This window comes from Poecilia reticulata, linkage group LG3 (assembly GCF_000633615.1).
Source record: "Poecilia reticulata strain Guanapo linkage group LG3, Guppy_female_1.0+MT, whole genome shotgun sequence".
NCBI classification, from domain to species: domain Eukaryota; kingdom Metazoa; phylum Chordata; class Actinopteri; order Cyprinodontiformes; family Poeciliidae; genus Poecilia; species Poecilia reticulata.
In genome coordinates this window covers 26,644,210-26,668,164 of record NC_024333.1, presented here as the reverse complement: position 1 = coordinate 26,668,164, position 23,955 = coordinate 26,644,210, and the positions used below count along the sequence as shown (strand labels likewise).

General features: G+C 38.3%; 4 protein-coding genes across 9 annotated transcripts in view; all 4 read left to right on the top strand.

Moving 5' to 3' along the window:
- The window catches only part of LOC103462608 (synaptosomal-associated protein 25-A-like), a 34,476-nt gene extending 31,120 nt beyond the window's left edge, over positions 1–3,356 (top strand). Inside the window, exons 6-8 of one of the 2 annotated variants that reach the window (XM_008405500.2) lie at positions 211–330; positions 1,269–1,413; positions 2,049–3,356. In XM_008405500.2, coding sequence (XP_008403722.1) covers positions 211–330; positions 1,269–1,413; positions 2,049–2,117 — 334 coding nt within the window. In that variant the 3' untranslated portion in view covers positions 2,118–3,356. The remainder of the gene's footprint in view (positions 1–210; positions 331–1,268; positions 1,414–2,048) is intronic. The other variant, XM_008405501.2, reaches the window with a different exon arrangement.
- A 2,235-nt stretch (positions 3,357–5,591) lies between these two features.
- Positions 5,592–8,679, top strand: cox5ab (cytochrome c oxidase subunit 5Ab). The gene is made up of 5 exons (XM_008405502.2): positions 5,592–5,808; positions 7,443–7,559; positions 8,004–8,125; positions 8,303–8,425; positions 8,562–8,679. Exons 1-4 carry the CDS (start codon positions 5,607–5,609, stop codon positions 8,414–8,416), a joined length of 555 nt encoding a protein of 184 aa, XP_008403724.2. The 5' UTR covers positions 5,592–5,606; the 3' UTR covers positions 8,417–8,425; positions 8,562–8,679.
- A 1,572-nt stretch (positions 8,680–10,251) lies between these two features.
- fam219b (family with sequence similarity 219 member B) lies at positions 10,252–16,670 on the top strand. Its single transcript, XM_008405504.2, has 6 exons — positions 10,252–10,575; positions 12,130–12,238; positions 12,552–12,645; positions 12,736–12,813; positions 12,986–13,037; positions 14,701–16,670. Exons 1-6 carry the CDS (start codon positions 10,501–10,503, stop codon positions 14,848–14,850), a joined length of 558 nt encoding a protein of 185 aa, XP_008403726.1. The 5' UTR covers positions 10,252–10,500; the 3' UTR covers positions 14,851–16,670.
- A 1,307-nt stretch (positions 16,671–17,977) lies between these two features.
- LOC103462611 (AT-rich interactive domain-containing protein 3B) overlaps positions 17,978–23,955 on the top strand; it is a 60,623-nt gene continuing 54,645 nt past the window's right edge. For 3 of the 5 annotated variants that reach the window (XM_008405510.2, XM_008405506.2, XM_008405509.2), the window contains exons 1-2: positions 17,978–18,304; positions 20,318–20,950. In XM_008405510.2, coding sequence (XP_008403732.1) covers positions 18,269–18,304; positions 20,318–20,950 — 669 coding nt within the window. In that variant the 5' untranslated portion in view covers positions 17,978–18,268. The other 2 variants (XM_017303824.1, XM_017303825.1) reach the window with 2 other exon arrangements.

The window sequence follows — 23,955 nt, the reverse complement described above, 5'->3', positions numbered from 1 at the left end:
TATATGCACATATATGTTTTGATAGAGGAAAACATGCATGCACATTAACATTTCACACTTCAGTGAACGAGCAACACATGTGGACCTACAAAGATGTGCACAATCACTTTTACTAACCAGTTAACATACAGACGCTTACCACACACGTTCATCAACATTTACAGCTTTGTGAAGCCTCCAGTGGCCCTGACTGAAATGTGTCTGTGGTAGGATTAAGGGCGGGGGCCAGGCCTGGGGAGCAAACCAGGACGGAGTGGTGAACAGCCAGCCAGGGGCTCGAGTTGTAGATGAACGCGAACAGATGGCCATCAGTGGGGGCTTCATCCGCAGGTATACGTACATTCTGTAAATGTGTGTGTGTTTAGGCGTCTTGTTTCCAGATTCATCAATACTCAAGATATACAGATTTGAACATGTGTTGCTGTTTATTTATAAATGTAGATACTTAACATACATGAATTTGCTTTTTTATGCTGGTTAATAATTTTGTCTCTTGGAGTTACTTTCTTCTTCACAATGTACCAGGTATCCTGTAWTTTTGTAAGTACATCAAAAGAAAGTTGCAGGACGCACTGCAAAAACTTAAAGAGGCAGTATTATGTAAACTCGACTTTTTTTAGCCTTATATCATAATGTTATCCTCTCATCAAAAACATACCTGGAGTGTTGCTTTGATTCTTTAGTACATGTTCCCTTGACAACCATTCAGCTGTGTAAAATGTTTGGGGGACTGAGCGCTGCCTTTGAGGCTCCTCTGCGGAGGAGCCTCAAAGGAGGTTATATACTCATCTGTAGTACAAATGAGTCTTTGTACTACAGAGCATCCCACTGAGTTCCTTCAGACTATCAGCAGCAGCAACTAGGAAACACCTGATGGAACTGCACATCTGCTGAATTCATTATTCAAGCTGCTTTTCAGTGAAACACGGGTAAAAATGTTATTAAAGGGTTAATAGAGAAGAACGATGTTGTGATAAAACAGAGAAAGAGCAGAATTTTCTTAAAGAAACMGTGGCCAATTTCAAGACATCAAATTRTGAAGCTAATTTTCTTTGAAGTCATATTCAATACAGCATCTTTATAATAACTGATGGTAATATTGTTACCTTCAATTATCATAAATGCCATAAAATGGCACTAAGAACCTGAAAAATGCATAATACTGCCCCCTTTAAATTTCAACAAAGTTTGTTTAACATTTCTTTTAGCAGCTTGTATCTCGTGTTTTAGGTCCAAACCAATAAGCCACAATAATTTGTGTTCTTCAGGGTAACAGACGACGCCCGGGAGAATGAGATGGATGAAAACCTGGAACAGGTGGGCGGGATCATTGGCAACCTGCGTCACATGGCCTTAGACATGGGCCAGGAGATCGACACGCAGAACCGCCAGATTGAAAGGATCATGGAGAAGGTACTGCATTCATTCATATCARTACTATAGGGAGGATRCATCCCTATAACCAGGGACACATCCTCACATGATACCTGATTATTTAAAATAATYAGGCATCTGGTTACTTGAAATAATCAGATACATTTTAACCTGTTACTGCTTTATTATTATTTTTTGTTATAAATTAACTGGTTTAAACAGATCAGTTTCCATGTAAAAGTATTACAAAAGAAAAGAACATTGCTATTCTTAGAAAATAAGCTGACAAAATAGAATTTTTTTTCAACAATTATATATCACTGTCACAGGTAAAAGCATTAAAAATTATTCTTGCACCAACAAATATCAGTAAAATAAAGAAAAAAAAATAAATTCTACAAGGTACAATTTAGCTAATACATAGATTTAAATTATGTTTATCATGGATTACAGGCTGAACATAAGGTTATGTACTGATTTCAAGCAGATTTACTCTGACTCTAACACACTAATGGACCAAATCTGATTTACATGCTGCCCTGTGAATATCTGATSTGTTTACATTCCGATTTATAATACCTTCACTGAAATAACCCTTCCACATACCTCTGTATATACTTCTGTCTAACCTAAACATCCTGAGGTCTGTAAGAACTGCTGCTTTTCTCTTTCAGGCTGATTCCAACAAGACCAGGATTGATGAGGCCAACCAGCGTGCTACAAAGATGCTGGGCAGTGGCTAAACGGCAGCTTAAAGTGCTCTCATCCCTGTTAAACCCCAGTGACACCAACCAAACCCGGCCCTGCCCCCAACACCAAATGCCGACAGCAGGCGCTTGCACAGTCATGCTTTTATTGTGATACTGGTAGAAGTTTGCACACATGCACATATCATACATTGCTTCCCTCCCCTGCTCTCACCCCTACAYCTACCTAACACTCCATCCAATCCCTAACCTTGTTGTCAATGTTGCTCTGTGACGTCACTTTTTGGATTTTGCTAATAAATACTTCAGTTAGGCATTATCCACTCCAGTCTTATCCACRCTGTACATAGTTCATCTTTACTGGCTTCTGTGCCCCTGATCTCTCATCATCTTCTCTCTTCATTCTTTTCTTTTTTTTAAAGTCTTTGTGTAAAATAAACTGTCTGTATACCTTATGTCCACATTATCCTTTCCCAGTCTCTGTATTCTAGTATTGTCTGCCTCAGACGCATTKCGTATTAATCAGATAGGATATATTATGCTATATGCTACGGCTGTATAAACAGTAAACACTGAGCACTGTATAAATATATCTAGATGTGAATCTGCTCAAAACGTAATAGTTGCATAATAGAACATGAATTTTGCCTGAAATGCGACTGTCTCTGATCTGTATGCCAGTGAATTACCAATCTTATTATTGGAATAGTGTTATAACGATTTAATGCCACAGATGTTACACTGCAAACATTTTCCTCAGGGACCTAATTTTACTACACAAGAGCAAAGTTGAATTATCTATTAATGCATTAAAGTCTATTAAAATACATATTTCTATCAGAAGGCTCATTTTGAAATGAGACRAGTAAAAGTTGCACTTGTTTGTGGTCTGCACAGCATTATCGGGGAGCAAATATTAGGTTGTAACAAAGACCTACMGCAGTGAGTCCAAGTATACAGCACATTTCAAAAAGTGAGTGCAACATCTTTGCATAAACTAAAGACCCATTCCACAACCAAAGCAATAGAGCATCAAGTGCATTATGCATGTTTTCAGCTTCTCAAAGCATGAAATAATTCATTTATCCAGGAAAACATCCTAACTTGGCAACAGTATGCTGCATCCTGTAGCATAAACAGAGAAGGAGCTTATATCTGTTTGCAATAGTGCCACTCAGTTTTGTGTCTCCTTACCTTTCCAGACTGTGATCATCWCTGTAAAATAATATGTACCTTGTTAAATGCCAATAAAACCATCTAAACTGTAGGACCAAATTCAGTTTTTCTGTCTATTTTGTTGCATTGTATCTGAGCAAAAGAGCTGCAAGGTTACAATGTAAAGCCCAATATAAAGGGAATGGAATCAATGGATCTTATTCAGATTCATCGCTTGGCAGCATACTAATTAACTTGTGAAGATTTGCTAGCTTATATTAAAATATTATCAAAATKAAATTATTTCAGAACCTTAAATTCAGAGATTTCAGAATATGACATGGTTCAGAAAATGTACAAATGGCACCAATCTGTGCAATACTTTTGTAATGACAACTTTTTATAGACCATCAGGTAATATGAAAGCATGTGTTACTGATATGCATATAGCAGCAGGAATGATTTCTAAATACTGACAGATTTTCTTTAATTTCTTAGCAGTCTGTGCCTTTTTGCACAACTTTTAATGAGTTCAACACTTATTCAAATTGACAGTTATAGACTAATTTGTTTATATCCTTTTGAGTTTGGTCGACTTGGCTTGCTGTCGCCATCTGTGGTATAAAATTTACATAAATGGCCTCATTGGAAAAACTTCAAATGAGAAAAAAGTTGACATGTTTGATACTTATTTTACCAGCTTTTTAATATGTATTCTACCCGCTCTCCACARGAAGATGAGAAATAAGATTTATGTCAAATTCAGATGCAAAGGAAAATAAAAACAGAGAAGTAAGGTTAACAAAGAGGCAAAGRAGGAAAGATGAGTAGCAGCACATTACACTAATGGACATCCACAGTGCTGCTCTGGGCTTAGGGAGGATTAGAGTACACCACGTCACTAAGAACTGAAACACTCTCTCCCACACATGGGGCTGATGGTCTATAACTTAGTTACATGTAATACCAGTCCCATTGCTAGCTTGCCAATACATGTACCGTATTTTCCGCACTATAAGGCGCACCTAAAAACCTTCAATTTCCTCAAAAGCCGACAGTGCGCCTTATTATCTGGTGCGCCTTATATATGGACCAATATTGAGCCACAACAGGTCTAGCAACTATGGTAAGCAGCCGCCGACTTAATTTTCGCCCGTAGAAGAAGAAGTGCGCGGTGCATGCTGGGATAGTTGTCAGAACGCTGGTTTGTTAATAAAGTTTGATAATACATTTAAAGCCAGGGGGGCGGAGGGGCGGGGGAAGAGAGACAGAGACTGGCGGCAGGGTGTCRGTTGGTCTGTGTTACTCAGAAAGCAGTTGGGCACAATATCGCAACWCCAACACCGTGAGTGAAACAACTGGGGCAGCTTACTATAGTACTCGGGGACCCACTTCTTTACAAATGTGGATGTGTTATAATAGAGTACGGAAGATATTGGCAACCCAAACTGAGGCGTCTATTCTATGCGCCTTATATATGATTTTTTTTATTTAAATAAGCCATTCATTGAAGGTGCGCCTTATAGTGTGGAAAGTACAGTAAATACAAAATGGTGGAAGATTGCCTTTCACTTTATCCCCATAAAATATAGTTTACTGTAGTTTACTGAAAGACAATATATTGATGCCTAATATTTTAATCCGTGTTTTTTCTTTCTTCTTATTCACTCTTAATGTAAATGATTGCAGAGTTAGGGTTTTGCAGTTAGACCTGGAAACACAAGACATTGTGGAACCCCCCCCCACTTATTTGTGCACTTCTAATGCAAAGTCTCCCCCTACTGGAAGTTTATGCAAATGTAAATTTGATTTAGACCACAGATATGGCTCTTTTATTTTTAGGGCAAAACGCCCCAAACTCTTAAAATAGCTTGTTAAATAGACAATATCAACAAATAAACCGAATGATTTCTGCAAGTATTGTAACAGAACTGGTGAGTTTTCTTGGCAATGCGAGGGAGAAATGAAAAGTTCCAAAGATGTTTGGTGGTGAACATATCAATTACATTTTAATTAGCATGTGCCATTAAAACAAAAGTCTTCGAACCCAATCATTATACCAACCTACTTACGTCATAAAAAAAGGAGAGAAACCATAATCACAAGACCAAATATAAATGCTTGAAATGTATCTCTGTTGATTAATCTATATTTATTACAATTATTTAATAGTTTGAAATATAATCTTGGTAGATATTAAAAAGAAGAGAGGAAACAAAATGCTTACTATAATAATAATAATAATAATAATATATCCTCAGTATTTAACCTATTGTAAGTGTGGTCTACTCTAGAAAACAAGAATTCACGTTCCAGAAATTACGTCAGGACGACGTCCTCTACGTAGAGGCGTTCGGCTTCATAGACAAAATGAATATATTATGTCTATGTTCGGCTTTCCCCGTGAATCACGTGACGACAGGCGCCCTCATCGTGTCTGTCCGTCCAGAATCTCCCTCTCTACCACTTACAGGACGGTTAGCATCTCCTGTCGGCACCATGTTCCGAGCTCTTTCCCGTTTATCGACCTCAGGGTTCCGAAGTGTGGCTCGGACACGGACCTGTTATTCGGGTAAGTAGGTCCGCTTTACACCTAGAGCAAAATCTTATTATAAAACTTTGAATACGATTGGTTTRCTCGGCTAGCATATAGCCACAAGCTAACACAGGGTGACATTGAAGCATTATTGAATGCAGCTGTTTCTGTTAGTTTCGTATTATCAGTGTTTTGCTCTTTTACGGTTCATTCTATATTTTAATTGGGTTCTTGGAATGAAATTTAAAGGACAAGCCTCTCGACCTTGTGATGACCCCGTTTAGTCAGTTCAGAAGTGTCAGTAGCCGCAGTTTAACACAGCTATGACCAATACTCATTCTGTAGTTTTATTTGCCCCGCGGCTTAATTCATCTAGCTTCCCTTGACCAGAAATCAAAATACGTTTTTCTGGTCTGTTTGTTCTCTTTAAACCCGTGTAAAGTTCTCCAGCTCAGGTGAAAAGCTTTTTAGTCACTAAAAGGAAACAGAAAAGAGTCTATGTGGAKGAATGGCGTTATAAAATAGTCATGAATCAAAGTGTAAAATACCTTGAAGAAAGTGCAGAATTATGTTAGAAGAAGTTGAGATTTAAGGAAAATGGAAGCAACCTTCTGTTCCTCGTCCTGACCTGAGAAGTTTCACCCCTGAGTAAAACTAATAGGGGACAATATTAAGCACACAACAGCAGGTGGAGAACTACTGCTGGTTTGATTGTATTTTCTTTGAGAACTTTTAATGCTCATTTGGAATCATAGTTCATCAAAAGTGTTCAGTTGTTGATTAAAATCAGACGCAGATTTAGTTTGTGGTCTTGACAATAAATACCATTTGTGCAGTGGGATCAAGAAGTGTTGCATGTGTCATTTGGAGCAAGTAGCTGTAGCTTTTCATTCATTACAAATGACCATTATTCAAAGAATTAGATATGGGTCTGTTACTGGTGTCGGCGTGTAAAAATATTTGGGATTTTGAAAAGTTACCTGCTGTGGTAACTTGAAAACCCTTAATATGTCTGATGATTAAATGCAGAATGACATATTTAAGCATTTTTACAATTATAAAGACTGAAAATGTATTTCCCCAGAAAAGTAGTTCAAAACAAATTTTAACTAAGAAATATTATTTTGTTGTGTATGCGATCATGGGGAAAGTTACTGATTTGAGACTGTCCCTCCAACTTTGATAATTTCCACAATAGGTAATTGTTGAAGAATTGTCTAACCTAGGTTGGACAATTGAAAAGGGAGGAAAAGGTAACATTTCACAATTGCTGAAAATTTATTCCTCTAATTTCAAGTTTTTTTCTTATACAAGGCTGAGAAACTGTCAAGGTGACTGGGTTTTTCTCCAGTTGTACGGATTAAAGTAATGCAACTTAAGCACCATATTACTGGCTGGTTGTGTAATAATGGTAGTCAACCATCCAACAACAGCTTCTTATTCTTGTCTTACTCTATCAAGAGCAGAAGGCAAAATGTTCAGCACAACAAGCACTTAGAGCTTCATTTAGTTGTTCTATATTTTTAAGTTGAGTTTTTTGTTAAATGCCTGACTTATTTAAATAAAATAAATCAGATGTTGTTTTTTAGGTGCGATTTTGTCATCGTTTTTGTTTTTTTAATTAAGAAACAGGTTTTGCTTAATAATAATTCTGCACTTTGTTTTCCCAGCTCCCCTGGCATCCAGATGTTATTCCCATGGGAAAGTGGAGACGGAAGAGGAGTTTGATTCTCGTTGGGTCACCTACTTCAGCAAACCTGACCTTGATGCTTGGGAGCTGAGGAAAGGTGACTGCACTGGTTGCTGTTGTCATTAAGAGAGTTTCCTGGTGTTTTTGCTGATAATGTTTTGGTTTGTGTAGCTTTTAAAAGTCTTCACCAGATCCACAAGAAGACTGAATTTCTGAGGAAGCTTTAGGYAAATTCAGYTAAAGTAACTTAAGAGTTTAATACCTTTKGAAAAAAACTTTCTTTAAGTTAGTGGTAAGCTGTTATTGTTCTAGCTTTTAACATACTTGCTAATCCATTGAACACTGGGAGAAGCAGACCTRGAATGCCTGCACTTGTTTGTCTTTGTTGAGGYTGAAATACATATAGTAATTMTTCTAACAGGAAACAAACAGTTTTATATTATCCTAACTGTGGAGGAAACTTTGTTAATGACACCAAGTGAGACTGTCACTTCTGAAATACTTACTGGCTGGTAAATAACAAGGATTTTACCAAATACAGGCATGAACACTTTAATTGGATATGACCTGGTCCCAGAACCCAAGATCCTGGATTCAGCATTAAGAGCCTGTCGTAGGCTAAACGATCTCGCCAGCGCCATCCGCATCCTTGAAGCCGTCAAGGTGAGTCTCACTCCCTCCATTGGCTAAGGCAAGAGTTCAGTTTCTTTTCTGAACTTTTCATATAGCACTTTCAAACTGAAGCTCAGAGTCACGGAAATGCCAATGTTCTAGAATTTAGTGTACTGAAATTTACKTGTCTAATTTGCAACAAATTCCAGCATATTCTCCTGTTTGCAGGACAAAGCAGGTCCCCACAAAGAAATCTATCCCTATGTGATCCAAGAGCTGAAGCCMACCCTCACAGAACTTGGCATCTCAACACCAGAGGAGCTTGGAATTGACAAGCTGTAGACTGTCGAGGTGAGAGGGTGTTTACACTATGCACTGGCTCACACCCATGTTGTGTTTGTTGACTGTCTCAAAGTGTAGAACTGCAATGCTGYACATTAAAATACCCGTGGGTAAAAACATGTATCTCTTCTCTTTTTTCTTTCAGGCCTTTTTAAGTGATCATTCTCCCGACTGACCCCCGTTGGAAATATCTATATTGTTGATTCAATACATTCTGTGCTGTTGTACAAATTAATGGATATAATAAAAAAAACAATACCAAACGTGTTATGTATTTGAAAGATAACTACAAATATAATATGTACTGATGATAAAAAACATTAGAGGAAARCCAGAGAAGTGCTGAGTTATAAATAAGAATATCACAAAAATAAATTTGTTTTAAAGTGAAACTCATAGATTTATTGTACACACTGTGTAATACACACAGCACAGTGTGTGATAATGTGCTTAATAAATATATGTAGTGTTGCTTATCTGTGGATAATTCCTCATGCCTATTATGGATTACAGATAATGAAAAGTGAGCATCAAGTTTTTAGGAAAATTGTTGCATATGACCTGAAAGGGTTTTTTTACTGTTCTTGTGCTACAAAATTAAAGGAAAGAATGATAATTTGACAATTTCGTCAAAATTCACAAGGAGTTTATGCCAGAAAAAAACTACTGGTAAAGAAGCTTGCTATTCAGAGTTCTGCATTTAAAATATCGATAGGAACTTAGTGGAAAGAAAGAAGTAGAAGGGACAACTGTAGCCTACAGATTGTTTCTCAGTGATCCAACGTTCCCTTGTCATATTGAAGTASATTTTGCATTTTATTTGGAAATCAAAGTCCTAGAGTCTTTAGAAAATTGGAGAGGCACAGMATYCATAATATATGAGGTTCAGTTTGAGGTTTCCAGAATCTGGGATGATTTTGGCAGCCATGTCATCATCAGGTGTTGGGTCATTGTGTTTTCTGAAGTTCAAAGATGGCATATCCATTTACTAGTTTTTTTTTTTTTTTTAAAGAGCTTATTGTGGGCTGCACAGTGGCGCAGTTGGTAGAGCTGTTGCCTTGCAGCAAGAAGGTTCTGGGTTCGATTCCATGCCCCGGTCYTTCTGCATGGAGTTTGCATGTTCTCCCTGTGCATGCGTGGGTTTTCTCTGGGTACTCCGGCTTCCTCCCACAGTCCAAAAACATGACTGTTAGGTTAATTGGTTTGTCTAAATTGTCCCTAGGTGTGAGTGTGTGTGTGTGTGTGCATGGTTGTGTGTCCTGTGTGTCTCTGTGTTGCCCTGCGACAGACTGGCGACCTGTCCAGGGTGACCCCGCCTCTCGCCCGAAACGTTAGCTGGAGATAGGCACCAGCAACCCTCCCGACCCCACTAAGGGACAAGGGTGCAAGAAAATGGATGGATGGATGGATGGAAGAGCTTATTGTATGCTGAGGCTRGTTTCCTCATGTTGCCCCAAAGATGCAGCAATCTGAACGGCTATAAAGCAACCAGGTCTTCATACACACCCAAGCAGTCACAGGCTTATCACCTCCTTACTATGCTACATTGATTCAGTAATTCAGATGACAGGATACCTGACATAACATTTACATATAAAATGTAAATGTTATGGATATCTTAAATATACAATGATCTGTATGTGTAAGTGCAGGAGCTCTATGAAACACACTAAGTGTACTAAAATCCCGTGCATGTGTTTCCACTATATTTTTACCTTCCGCTATCCACCCTTATACACTCTCTTAGCCASTAGATGGCGACAAACTGCTGAAAAGCAGGGTAGTTTTACATAGAGCAAAAGAAGAATCAGTGTAGTATTAGTAATTTAATAGTTTATTTATTGTTACAAGTGTTTTAAAATTAATTGTCCTTATCTTTTTTTTAATGTATTAGCATTATTTATGGTCAATCTTTTAAACTCTGGGGTCATCTATTTTCCCCCGGAAGTAGAGACCTTGGCTAACACCGATAGCAACAGTCTAGCGGGCTAACAGAAGTGCCTAAAAGTAATCACCAGGTCCCTTTCCTGTGGGACTAGTGTCATAGCTATGTTGTGGAATAAATTGTGACAACTAAACCGAAGATGATGAACGACATAATAGAGGAGCCTGAAAAGGACACACTCCTGGAGGCGCAGCAGGAACAACAAGTTTTGTCGGTAATGTGAGCTAAAGCTAGTCCAACGACAGCTTGGATGAAAWCAGAAACTGGGAGGTTAGCTAGCTAGCCTAGCATGTCATCTTTGACAGTTGTTTACATTAGATAAGCTTCAAATAAAAGCTTCTGAGTTTATATATATGACAGTAACACCAGCCTGGTGATTGACATAAAAAAACGTCTTTCTCAACCGCTTTCTGTTCGAACAGTTAGGGTTTATAATGAAAGCTAAACTAACACAAATACAACAACAACAACAACAACAAATACAAGTGTATTTGTTGTGATCACAGTGCTGTTTACTTGCAACCCCCCAAAAAAATCTTTGTATAGGTTGCTCATCAAATGTGTGCTTCAATAAACACTCTTAATATTCATAAGTTCATGTATGCACTCAAAAGTTCCAACCTTAACATATTTTGTCACGTTGCATCCACAAACGTCAATGTATTTAAAGAGGGGAAATGGATTCTTAAGTTAACATATGGTAAATAAAAGTTTGACAGTGTGGTGTGCTTTTGTGTTTAGCTATTGCAACTCTTTAGATTTGTTCCTAACATCTTTACACGTTTGGAGGTTGGAAATGTTGTTCTGCAGCATATCTCAAGCTTAATCAGATTCAATGGAAAGTCTGAAAATCCATTTTCAAGTCTAGCCAGAGTGTCTGTGTTAGATAAATGACTGGACTATGATTCTTACACATAAATATACTTTGATCCAATCCATTCTACTGAAGCGCCGGCTGTATGTTTAGGGTTGTCCGACTGAAAGTTGAACTTCTGCCCCAGACTCAAGACTTCTGCAGCCTCACGTTTTCTTGCATGTATTAAGCTTCATGCATTTTCATGTCAACTATAAGCTCTGTCTCTGCTGAAGATCTTCCCCACAGCATGATACTGCCTCCACTTTGTTCCCCAGTGTGGATGACATGTTCTGATTATACAAAATCCAATTCATTTATAAAGTACATTTAAATTGGCAAGTTTATCAACTACAAAAATAASTTAAGAAAAAGGGATAAAAGTCAAGCTATTAAATAATGATTTAAAAACTTATAAAATAGAACAGACACAATAAAAAAGACCATGTCAGCTTGTACGGTGCCAAACGTTATTGAAAAAGAAGGAAGATCATTCTGCAGTAAATCAGAGAGGTGCAGACAAGGAACTTCATTTAGGCATTTATAAGAAAACAACAGGATTTTGAAATGAATTCGGTGACGTTCAGAGGCCAGTGAAGAGCAGACAAAATGGCTGAGATCAGACACAGTACTTTTGTTGRTTCTGGGCCGTCAGTTTACATGGATTTCCAAGTCTTGGTGAGGTTTCAGTTTGGTTCAGTTTCCTTATTTTGGAGTTAGTAGCAGTGTAATTTACTAAGGGGTGTCTTAATAAAGAGGCTATATGCAAATGTATGCACACCTTTCATATTGTTGTGTAAAATAACCAAAAACAAACTTGAGTACCTAAGTTAAGGTTTGTGGTTGTGGTCTGACAAAAATRTGTAACTGTTTAAGGGTTATGAACCTTCTTTGTTTGAATTTGTGAAATTTCAGGGACCAAGTAACAGCACAAGACCTAAGATTCCAGATGGAGGCATCCGGCCGGTGGAAAAGAGAGGACCTTACATTATGTCCAGAGCTCCAGCCATCCACCTCAAACTACGTGAGCATTTTCACTAATAAAGCAAGGAGAGARATGAGAACAAGGTTAAATTACATCTATAAACCMCMAGTGTCAGTTGTCTTTAAGTATTTCATTGAGGTTAAGTCCCTGTAGAATGTTTAGGGTTTATTTTATCCGAGGTCATAGAACGCAGATATCATGTGCAAACAGTACCGACCGGCTTTAAACAGTCAAGGATTATACATTAGAATATGTGCACAGTAGCACTGATGAATCTCAGTATGATTTAATCTATAATCTGGCTGTTGGTTTCAATCTAAGGAYGACATTTATTCTTTTTGATCGTTCAAAGAGAAACACAGGGAGATGGTGAGGAAAGCGCTAAAGAAGAAAGCCCTCTCTGCTGGTCTTCCAGTGGCWCAACAGCCCAGACAGGGAGTCAAGAGGTGAGGAAAGAGAACAACAGCTTTTCTTTTAATCATGTCACACGAAACAGGGATGTTTAAAGAGATATTTTTTTCTACTTYCTTTTTCAGGACGGTGAAGTTTAACAAGGGCTACGCTGCTTTAAGCCAGAACGCTGAGGAAATGTTGGTGGCGCTAGACTCAGACAGGTGGGGCACACAGAAAGGCATAAATCAATCAGATGATGCCGCCTTTGAGGTCAAAATGATCTTTAAAAACGTATTTACAACTTGATAATGCTGTAAAGTTTTCACTGCACTGCYGATTTAGTTTAACAGCTACATTTACGACATTCACAGTMTCTCTTCCTGATGTTTACAGTGATGAGGAGATYGATTTTGAGCAGTATTCCTCAGGATACTCTTCAGCCGAGGTGAGTTTGTCTCACTGGACATTTTTCAGATTTGTCTGATTCTTCTTTGACATGTTGTCAAACTGGCTGCGGGACTGTCGGCCTGTGGTTGCAGGAAGATTGTTTTCTTTTCTTTTCACCGACGTCCTTCATTAACTCAATTAGTGCATTTTTTATCCTGTGTGTGCACCTTTTCACACTATTAAGAAAATGGTTTATTGAAAGCCTTGCCTTCAGAATAATTATTCACAAACTATTGTGCAATTTGTTTTTGCAGGRCATCTGTAACGGATATATAGATTTTAAAGCAAATAGGAGGCGAGATAAATGAAACAGTTTTTCTTATAGCACTAATAGAAAATTACTTTATTGAGTTATTTCAACTAATAACCACATTGGCCACGTCACAGATGACAATTTAAAAWWTTTTTTACTCGGTAGTCATTGAGTTCATGTCWCAGTAATTTATGTGCATAGTTGTTTTCCCTTTTCTTCTCACACCCTCGTTTCAGGTGATATGTGACATATGCTGTACAGAGAAATTGCCTGGCCTTATTTCCTATGTTACTCTTGAGCTTGTGCATTTTGATGTTTTTTATACAGGCTCCCCACCACAGTATTTTTTTGGATAGCTGCTCTCATTCTTCTATAAGTATTCATTTGGGTGAGATCACTGTCGTGCATGAAAACAAACAGTCTCGCTGTCAAATGGCTTTGTTTTTAATTGTAGAATATCTTAATGTACCCTTAGGTGGTGTAGGACCACATGGTACACATTTMAGATCTGAGCAGACCTGTCCACCTGGATGTATATTCTTCTTTTCTCAGCTTAGCTTTTATAGACTCTCTTTAGGAACTAGAAGTCTTTTTCCTGGAACTCCTTAAAACAAGCCAAACTTGTCTATCATCCTATCGTCTGTTTGGGCTCTCATGAACTTTTTTTTTTATTGAACATACTAACTGAAGCTAACTGAAGGTCTTTTTAAATTGAGTTTTTTGATCTTTTGGGATTATTCTGAGCCTTGTAAAATCTCACTTCAAGGTAAACTGGCTGAAACATCCACAGCCAGGAAGATTGGCAGCTTTATGCAAATKAAATGTTGTTATATTCTCATGATAAACTGACAATCTTCTCAAAAATTWGTTCCAGAGAAGCCCCCAATCAATCATCTAAATATCAGAATCTGCCACTTTTCCCTTAGTTAGTTCTGTTTGGTGATTGGCCTGGGAAACACTGAAATGTCTTGATTTATAGCAAATGTCTATAAATGTCTCGTTATACACTTTTTTTTAGTTGAAGAATCAGACAAAAGGTAAGGGCAAGTATGTTCTCGATAAACCAGTTAAACTTGTAATTCCTTTATTTTTAAAACTTGTCTTTGTCAATAGACCTACAGCATGGCTATATTTATCCTGTATGTTTTAGTCCTTAAAATTTTAACTTGAGAGCTATCAATTATTTGTTAAAAATTTGGATAAAAAGTGTTCAAGGTCTTTTATCCCGATGATCTAATCAGGCAGGAAACTTCAGGAAATTGTCTAAAAAAMCCCCAAATACTTCCCTCATCAGTTCTCTACATGGAATAAAACTGACTTCAAATGTAAACTCACTAACATGTATCAGCTTTAGCTCAGCTGTTCTGTGAGGTTCTAGTGGAGTGTGTATTTTCTTTTTCCTCTCCAGGTCCATCCTGATTTAAGCAAGCAGCTGCTTCAGGATGGCTACCACCTGGATGAGATTCCTGATGATGAAGACTTGGACCTGATTCCCCCCAAAGCCATGGGTTCTTCTATGTGCTGCTGCTTCGAGTGCCCGTCTTGCCCCATGCAGTGATGTCGGTGCTGTGACTTGGACCTTCTGAAGGTCTGACTCTTTATTCAGCTCGCTAGTCGCTGGGGCCAAAGCTCTTCTTTCTAATGCAGCTCAGCTGCTGCATGTTGCCTGAGGAAATCCAGCTCTGAGGCCTGATGCTGGACTGCAAGCATTGAACACTGAGATCGCTCAGCTGCAGTGAGAATGCAGGAGGACATGAGAGCAAGCCTTATCCACTGTGACTCCAAAGCCTAACTAATTGTATTTATTTATCATGTTCTTGCAGCGTTACACAAAACAAACCGTAACTATGACACTGGTCTGAGTTGAGTGATGGAGTATTTCGACATTCTTGATAAGAATGTTGACTCAAGGAGGAGAGCWGGCTGGTTTATTTCCTCCATGGTGAGCAGGTCTGTAACCCCCTAGAATCCCACCAGTATGAAAGGTCTGCGTGGAAAGTTTAACCCTTTGACAAATCTGAAATGATCAGCTGTTTATCTGTAACTGTTAAACGATATATTGGCACCTCATGGGAATACTGGCAGCACCTGAGTGCACAATAGTWGTCTTAGTTTTATTTTTACTTCCTGTGTCATTATAATCTACATCTCACTCTCTTGAAATTCTAAATAGAAAGGTGACCATACAGATGTAGCACCTGTCTCAGMAAATGCAACTCAGAACAAAAGTGCAGCAAACTAAGAAGCACTCCATTTATACATTTGGCACATTGTACAGCTGYTGTTTATGGTTCAAAATGTAGTTTTGACGACTGTGCTTAAATTGAGGATTATATTTGGATCTTGTCGTTCACCTTGGCACAGATCTACAATAAAAAAAAACAAATATACTGAAGAGACTAAAGATAGGCAAAATGATTCCTAAAGGCACATTTCTTTTGATTTGTGTAGTATTTTGGTTTAAGCAGCTCCTAACAAAACATGTCTCCACATCAGATTTGAGTTACATTATTTATTTATCATTGTATTTAAGTTTATGCTGAAATACCTGTTACAAGTTATTTACAGTTCTAATATAATTTACATTTAGTGTTAGCATTCATACATTTATTTGTTTTGTGTTCTGATGCTTGTTGTGGCTTTCGAACACCTCAGAACGTATTTGTCATTGACATTACAGCATTAACTGTTTTCACTTTTGGATGCATTTTAAAGCCATTAACACCATCTATTTGTCAGAGATGAAGAGACTTCTCCGTCTCAGGAGGGTTTTATGCGCGGATGCACAGAGATCAGATAGACTTTTGCATATATATTTAAAATTTAATTAGAAAATTACACCACCGCTCCAGAGAATAAAATAATACAGGCAGGATAAAAAACTTCCTACCTACTGTTGCATATATGCACAGCAAAACAGTTCACCACATTGATGAAGTATAGGACTAGATGAAAAACAAAATTCTGTGCTAGGACAATGTAGTAAGAGCTGAAAGCTGGGTCATAAATCCTGAATTGGAGAGTTGTGATACGCAGCATAACCTTGCATTTCATAGTTTTAAGGCAGGTTTCTGGTTTGAGCAGACTGCTTTATATGGACCTACTAAATTAATTTTTTAACCCCATTTCTTGCTCTGTGGTGTGTTTTGATGTAGATTAAATTTTGCACTTGACACCAATTGCCAGTAGCAAGTACACTTGACTCACCTGTACTATGCAACTATGGGACAATCTGCTTGTTGTACAACATTGTGACAAGGTTGTTATTGAGTGCTGAATGCAATAAATACATGTTTTGTTTGTTTTACAATTGTAAATACTCTGTTCCCATTGTACTCTGTTGGTTTACATTATAAATAAAAAATTCAATTAACRTGGTTTGTATTTGTGTTCATTGAAAGTARCGGTGTGAACTGTGTAAAGAATTCACATTACAGGGAACCTCTTTCTTTTTGGACTACCACAATCTTTGTGCTATTCAACCACTGAAATATGTGAAATTGCAGTTCTTTCAGAACAGGATGACATTGGCTGTGCAGCCTAATGCATGTCATTTAAACCAATTATTTTTTATAGGAATGAGTAGGATAAGCTTTCAAATTATCTAAACACGTTGTGAACATTAACTTCTTCCTTTCCTTTAATTAGAAAAAAAMCCATTCTGACTTAAAGCAGGTCAATGAAAATTGGGATGTTAGCAGATGAATCAGCTTTTAAAATACTTATCAGGTTTGATAAAAAAATCTATTTTATTCTAAAAAAAAGTTTTTGATCAAATATCACATTTTCTCACGGACTTCTGCTTAATTAAGATCCTACATTCCCCTTTTTTTGAAAATACATTTCTACTGGTATGTCTTATAAACATCACCAAATTGCACATCAAAACAGGGAAAATCTCTCCTTTTTCAAATATAAATTTCAAATAATTTTGTTGTAATTACATGCCTCAGAACAAGAAAAATGCAAACCACAAAATGCAAGCCTAAAATCCTAATTTAATCAGGTTTTCAAATATGTTGAGTGTCTACTGCAAGGTATATTAGGCAGTCTGACATTTCTCCATTAAATTGTATTTTTATTGGTCTTATGTAACTGTACTTTTCTGATCAAATACATTTTGCGTTAGCTCTAAATCATAACCAYTACAATTAAAACAAACGCTTCACATCTGTAAAGGTGTAAGGAATATGGACATACGTTTAACTTTATAAATCGAATTACCGACATTAATTTCCGGAAGGGGGCAGCATAGAGCTGTGCTGCTTGAACTACCTGTTGAGGTAAACATTTTCCACCAAGTTTTTGTAACATRTCGTTTGAAAGATTTTTATGCTACAGAAGCAAAATGTGTAAGTTGTGCGTCTACAGTATACACCCTAAAATGTAAAAATCCGTACACGTTGGCTTTAAAAATATACACGCGACTGCATCAATACCTGTGCTTTTATTTTGATTTAGTTAAAAATAAGGTATAATTATGAGGTTGTCGCAATAACCGCAAACAATGTTCTTTGTAATCCTCAAACGGTTGAGGAATAATGAAATTACTGTCAGATAAAAGCATGTATTAATTTAATTAAATCGAAATACTTGTTGCTGTCGTTGGGCGGGCCTAACGCTGGTGTGCGCCATGCGAGGGGGGTGTCAACTCCACTGGAGAAAAAAAAAAAAAACGACAGGGAGTTACCTCAGCGCTTTCCGAGGTATGAGATTGGGTCATTTACCACCCTGCTCCCTTATCTATTAAAGAAGGAAGTCACGAATTTTACGAAAGCGGTGGAAAACGGACAGAAACAACGGGCAAACCTGGAGAACTGGCCCAGRAGAAAACGTCGGATAGCTCCTTTTTCTCCTTCTGCCGGCGGATCAGTCGGAATCTGAGGGGCGTGCACGCGCGCATGCGTGTGTGTTTACAAGTGTTTGAACGAGTGCCAGAAACGAGGGAAGGAGGATAAAACCCCAAGGAAGGAGGGATGGTGGACAACTCCAGCAGTAGCAAGGCGCAAATGGTGAGTGGTGGCTGTGCTTGTTTGTGGCTCTGCTCTTCTCTGACCTGGCAGCGAGCTGAAAAAGCCCTCCGAGGGTTCGTTTTTACGCTTTTATTCACGYTGCCGAGAGGAGGAGGCGGCTGCTGATCGCGTAGTTTCCCAAAGAAAAAGGAGAGCAAAGTTTGGAGAGGTAACATGACCTTTAGAGCTGGCTACTTTTCATTCGTTTTTTTGTTATTGCAGCTGGGGTAACATTTTGGATTTGTATTCTTAAAAAAAAGCGTAAGTTGGCTGACTTGGCATGTTGCATGTTATCTCCACCTTATCTCTTATGTTTTCCACGTTATTTTGAGGATGTGGCAACTAACTCGCTCTAATACGGAGGACGTGCTTTAACTGTGTTTATTTTTTTCCCACTTTGGTGGTAGTTTGCTATTAATAATAATGTTGACCAAAAGCTAGGACTTAATTGGCGACAGTTTTCACATTAATATAATATGATTATAGTGTAATTTAGTATKTCAAATTTGTGCCCATCCCTCTCTTTGACGATCATCTACTTCCAATACCAGTCCGGGTTCTGGTCATTTCACCTTCTTGCCATTTCCTACGTTTTAAATTTTGTTTGACTATTTAGGCTCGAAAAGGTGGGCGTCCTGGTAATTTGACCCCTTTGCCACTTTGTACCCCCATTTCTCCTCCGTGTCTTTGAAGAAATTGCGTGCCTTCATATTGTGTATATATATTTTTTAATTACATATGAGTATTTACGTCAAGTGTGTGGATTATTGGGCTCATCTATAGTTTAATTCAGTTGCATTTTATAATATTTTATTACGTCCAATTTCCTTTGAGTTTTGGTTGTAATCTCAATTTGGGCCAGATGACTCTGGGAACAACCACTGACCAAATCAAAATAGTAAATCTATGTGACATTCTGCTGGTAGAAAATGTTTGAATTCATAATCATATTTCCTTTTAGAAGACCTTCCAATTTGCATAAAAAGCATTGGAAATCATGTGTTGTCAAAATGGGTATAAAACACCTCCTTGTATGAATTTGAATAATAAAAAAAAGCCAATGCCGAGTGGGTAAGAGGGATAAGTGACCAGCAACCTTGTCAAGTGTCAGCCCTGTGATTGGAAAACAATTTTTCAAAAGCAGTCCAGTCATTTTCCATTATCTGCTCACATATGTAGGTAAATGTGGTTATGAATTCAATAAATAATATCCGCAGGACATCACTTAGCATTGTCCTGGTTTGATCAAGGGTCATAATCTATCAAGTTTCCAAAAGTCAACGGGGATCAGAACACAAATAAATAAAATGGGGTGTAACACAAAAATTTTAATTAATTTAAGATTTTAGCAGTCATGACCTTTTTCATGTTTAGAATATATGAAAACTACATAATAAAAAAAAAATCCCCCATTGTGGTCAAATTACAGTGGAAGAAACACTTCATAAAGAGCTCCACAGCGTGATAACAAATGGCCCACAATCAGTGAAAATAGAATCTTAAAATACTATTTTAATAAAGTAAAATTACATGTCAGACTTATTCATCAAAATAACCAAGAGAAATTGTTCCTGGGTAAAGATTCGACGACAAATTTACGTGGAGCCCGTGTACCAAGAGTCATAGCAGTCAATATTTATCTGCCGTCGATGTGCTGTTTTCTATTTAAAAATGAATTTGTTGTCTGCATCAGTCATTTTAACACCCGGTTATATTGCAATGTGCTTAGTTTTTAGTTTCCTTTATTTAGAGTGTGTGTCCATTTGCAGTATTTGAGTATACATAAAAAGGATGAGATAAGAGTGGAAATATTTAGTATTGATTCTAGCGCATAATGTCCTGGATTTAGTATTCTTTTATTTTGAACCCGGTTTAATAATGTCCCTACCACTGAAAACATGTTTTTTGGTTTAGAAATGTGTTGCATGTATGCAAATTTGTTGCTAACGTATCTTTATGGAGAGAATAGCTTTCCTTATCTGTTCTTTATGGTTCTTTCTCTTCCCTCCACAGCCAAGCATGTCTCAGGAGCCCAGTGTGGCTTTTCCACAGAGCACCTCTACAGGGGGAATGAAGCTGGAGGCAGTGATGGAGCAGCTCCAGCGCCAGCAGCAGGCCCGTCTGGAAATGGAGAGGAAGGAACGGAAGCTGCGAGAGGCCCACATCATGTACGCTCAGCAGGTTGCAGCTCAGCAGGCCATACTGGCTGCAGCCCGGGCTTCCGGGGCAAGCTTCATGGGCAAAGGCATGACCGGAGGCGTTCCTGCAGCCGGCTTGCCTCCTCGGGTGTCCAATCAGAGCAGCGTGGACTCGGAAAGAGAGGAGGATGAGGACAGAGGCCGGGATTCGGGGGATGAGGATGATGACAACGAGATGATGGAGGGGGACGAGGGAAGCGACGAGGATGAGGGAAACGCCAGCGGCCTGGAGTTTCTCCGCAAGCAGACCCTGGCTCTGCAGCAGAACGCCTCCCGTATCCCAGCCCGTCCGTTCGCAGGCTACTCCATGTCGGCCCCGCAGAGAGCTGCCTCCCCACCTGTTAGAGTGAAGCAGGAACCTGATGAGGGCATGTCCCCTGCAGGGCCAAACTCGTCTGCCTCTCCTAATGGACAGGCCGACTGGGGATTTGATGACCACTTCAGACAGGTTAGTTCCTTCCTCTGTGTGGCTCCGGATGCTATGATGCATTTTACCATTTACTCTTTCTTGATTGCAAATTGTGTTTTGCTCTTTTCCTAGTCATGTCCTCTAAATATTGAGTTTCCTCTGCTAATATTAGCTCTCTGAACATGTTCCTGTCTTTTGTTAAATTTTGTGAGCTTAGTGTGATTTCTCTGCTAACACCCCCTGCTGGGAAAGACGGCTTAATCTTGACTGCGTCGTGCTCTGCTCCTGGAGTATCTTTGTAAAACACTTCAAATCTCTACAGGGGGTTGACCGCCGATTGGCTTTTGTGGTGGGTAAAAAAAAAAAAAAAAAAAAGAGCCTCTTGAGTGAGCCTTGGCAGACTGCCAGGCCGAGGTGCAATGTGTTCACGCTCGCCAGTTTTCTCCTCCTGCACTCACATTTTGAGTGTGTGTATCTTGCTCTTTGTCCCTCTTGGCGCTTTGCTCGGGCTCTGGTTTGGCTCTGGTCCAAGCAGCGGAGTCAGGCGGGGCAGTGCTGCTGCTGTGAGGCTGTGGGTGGCTGCCTGGGTCAGCTTGATGATTTTGGGTGGGTGGAAAGGTTGGATGTAGTACACAGTAGCAGCCACCCCAAGAGGTTCGGCTGTGTGCCAAGTGAACTTTCCCTTGAAGGTAAATATTGCCTCAGCACCGTGTTACAGAACACTGACATGTCAGGAGGGAACCCAGCCAAGCGCCATGTGGTTTAACATCATAGCTGCAGACGTAGCAGGTTAAACACGGCGCTCAGGCCTGTAAGTCAGATAAAAAGCTGTAGCTGTGCAGAAGTGGACAGTGTAACGGGACATGTGATTGGACAGTGGGCTAGGATGATTTGGCTCTCATGCACTTCTATTTTATTATCTATTTAAAGGCAGTGGCCGTTTATTGCACTGGGGAAACATGTTTTCAGGGATGCAGCGCCTGGAATCATGTATTAACTGCATGATAACTCGGTAAAAATATCATGTTGTCATAATATTWACACACAAATTTGAAACACTCAATTAACAATCTGAGTTTTGCTTAAAACAGAAAGATAKAATTATTCCAACTGTTCTTAAAATAATCTAACAAATCTGTTACATTTATTACTGTTATGTCAACACTTGAGGAAAGACATTAAACAAACACTTATTATTGCTCATATCACGGGAAATGTACATTTTTACTATTCTGCTATTTTTATAATAACAATTGAAGTCCAACAAGTTTATATTGGCTCGTTAATTAATTGACCTTCCTGCTCGGTTAGTGAGCCTACAGTTGATTAACCGATGTAAGTTTTGCCGCTTGGTTCTGCAAAAGAATTATGACCAAATGGCTAAATGTGCCTTTTTTGTTAGTTTGGTGAACATATAGTAGCTTTTTTCAGCAAGTTGATAGGCTATGCATATAAACAAGTAAGTGCTGGACATTGCTGCGGTACTTTACTCCATGCACCCAAAGAAAACTCTGGTCATTCTGACACGCTTTCCGGCCTTGTATTAACAGGATTTCGAACCCTACACACATGAGGAGAAACATTTTAGGTCAAAACCCAACAAACAGAAATAATTATTTAAAAAATGGAAGCCATCCATTATCATGTAATCTACTTTAAGGCAATAGTTACATTAAATATGACAATTGTATTACTAAAGAGGAAAAACAATATTTAGATTCAATCATAGTTTCAAATATGTTTATTCATTCCCTCACTGAATCAGTGTTGCAAAAAAGTATATAAAGTATCTATCCCAATTTTAAATGTTTTTAGGGAAAGCCAAAAAACATTTGATGTTCCAAATTGTAACTGTTTTGGTGAAAACAGATGCAGTAATTCTCATCTTAGGTTTTGACATGTTTCTGATTTTAAAAGGCATGCAGTCATGTTTTGAGAACTCGTCACTGTTACTAAAAAAGAAGCTGTTTGGTCATTCATGATCGTCACGACTGTTAAACAGCTGCAGAAAAACTGCAGAAAGCCCGAATTAACCAACTAATACCCAGTGTTACTCTATAATATGACAGAACTGTAATATTCTTCACATTAAGCACAACATAAGAAATACAAACATTTTAAGGTGTTTACTCTATATGATTTGTAGAAAGAAGTTAAAATAAATGCTTCTAATATTTCCACATAGATGATTTTGTGTAAATACTATGAAACTAGTATATTCTTTTTACTCAAGGTTATCACAGGGGAATGTCCCATCKGTCTCATCCTCCCCAAAAAATATTACATCCAAGCTTTTTTTATGCCTCTTTCCAAAGACGCTTTCAAGCTTGGCCAGAGATCACTCCTTCTCATCTCAGTGTGACTCGTTAAAAAACTGAGCCTTCATTGGCTCTGCGCTGCCAATGGAGGTAGTCACAGAGCTAAGTTGACGAGTAGGTGTGAAGTGGGGGATTGCATGAACATTGCACTATTATATCCATATTGCTGTCATTTGTTGCTTCTCTAATGCCAACTCCACTTGTTAAAGCCCATTGTCCGAGGATGAAATGGGCAGTTACATGCAGGTGTTCAATTGATGTGAAAGTGAAATAAAACTTTTTGCTTCACTCATAAGGCCSCGCTTGTCAGTTTTCTGAATTCTTTCTTTTAGATATTTGATGTGAACTAGATCTTATCCCATGTGTAACTGCAGGTTTGCAGTGCTGTCACAACTGAATAATAATTACACACACAAGAAAGACTGCACTTTTTTTTAATTGTGCGTAAAGGWAAAATTCTTTGCAGAAATAAACTACAATACTACACAAACGTACAATGTTTTTAATTTAAAAAAAATCCTACTCTGTCAACACTTTTTCTTTTTTACAAAAGAACAAAACAGCCGATGATGAGTGTAAAATGAAACATCCTGGAAACAATGGCATTCTATTTTTCTCAAATTGACTGGAGACTAAGAATAGACCAGTCAGGCTTCCATTTGCTAATGGTAATTTTGGTGTTTTTTTTCTTTTCTTTTAAAAACAAAGAAAAATGTGTGTGTGTGT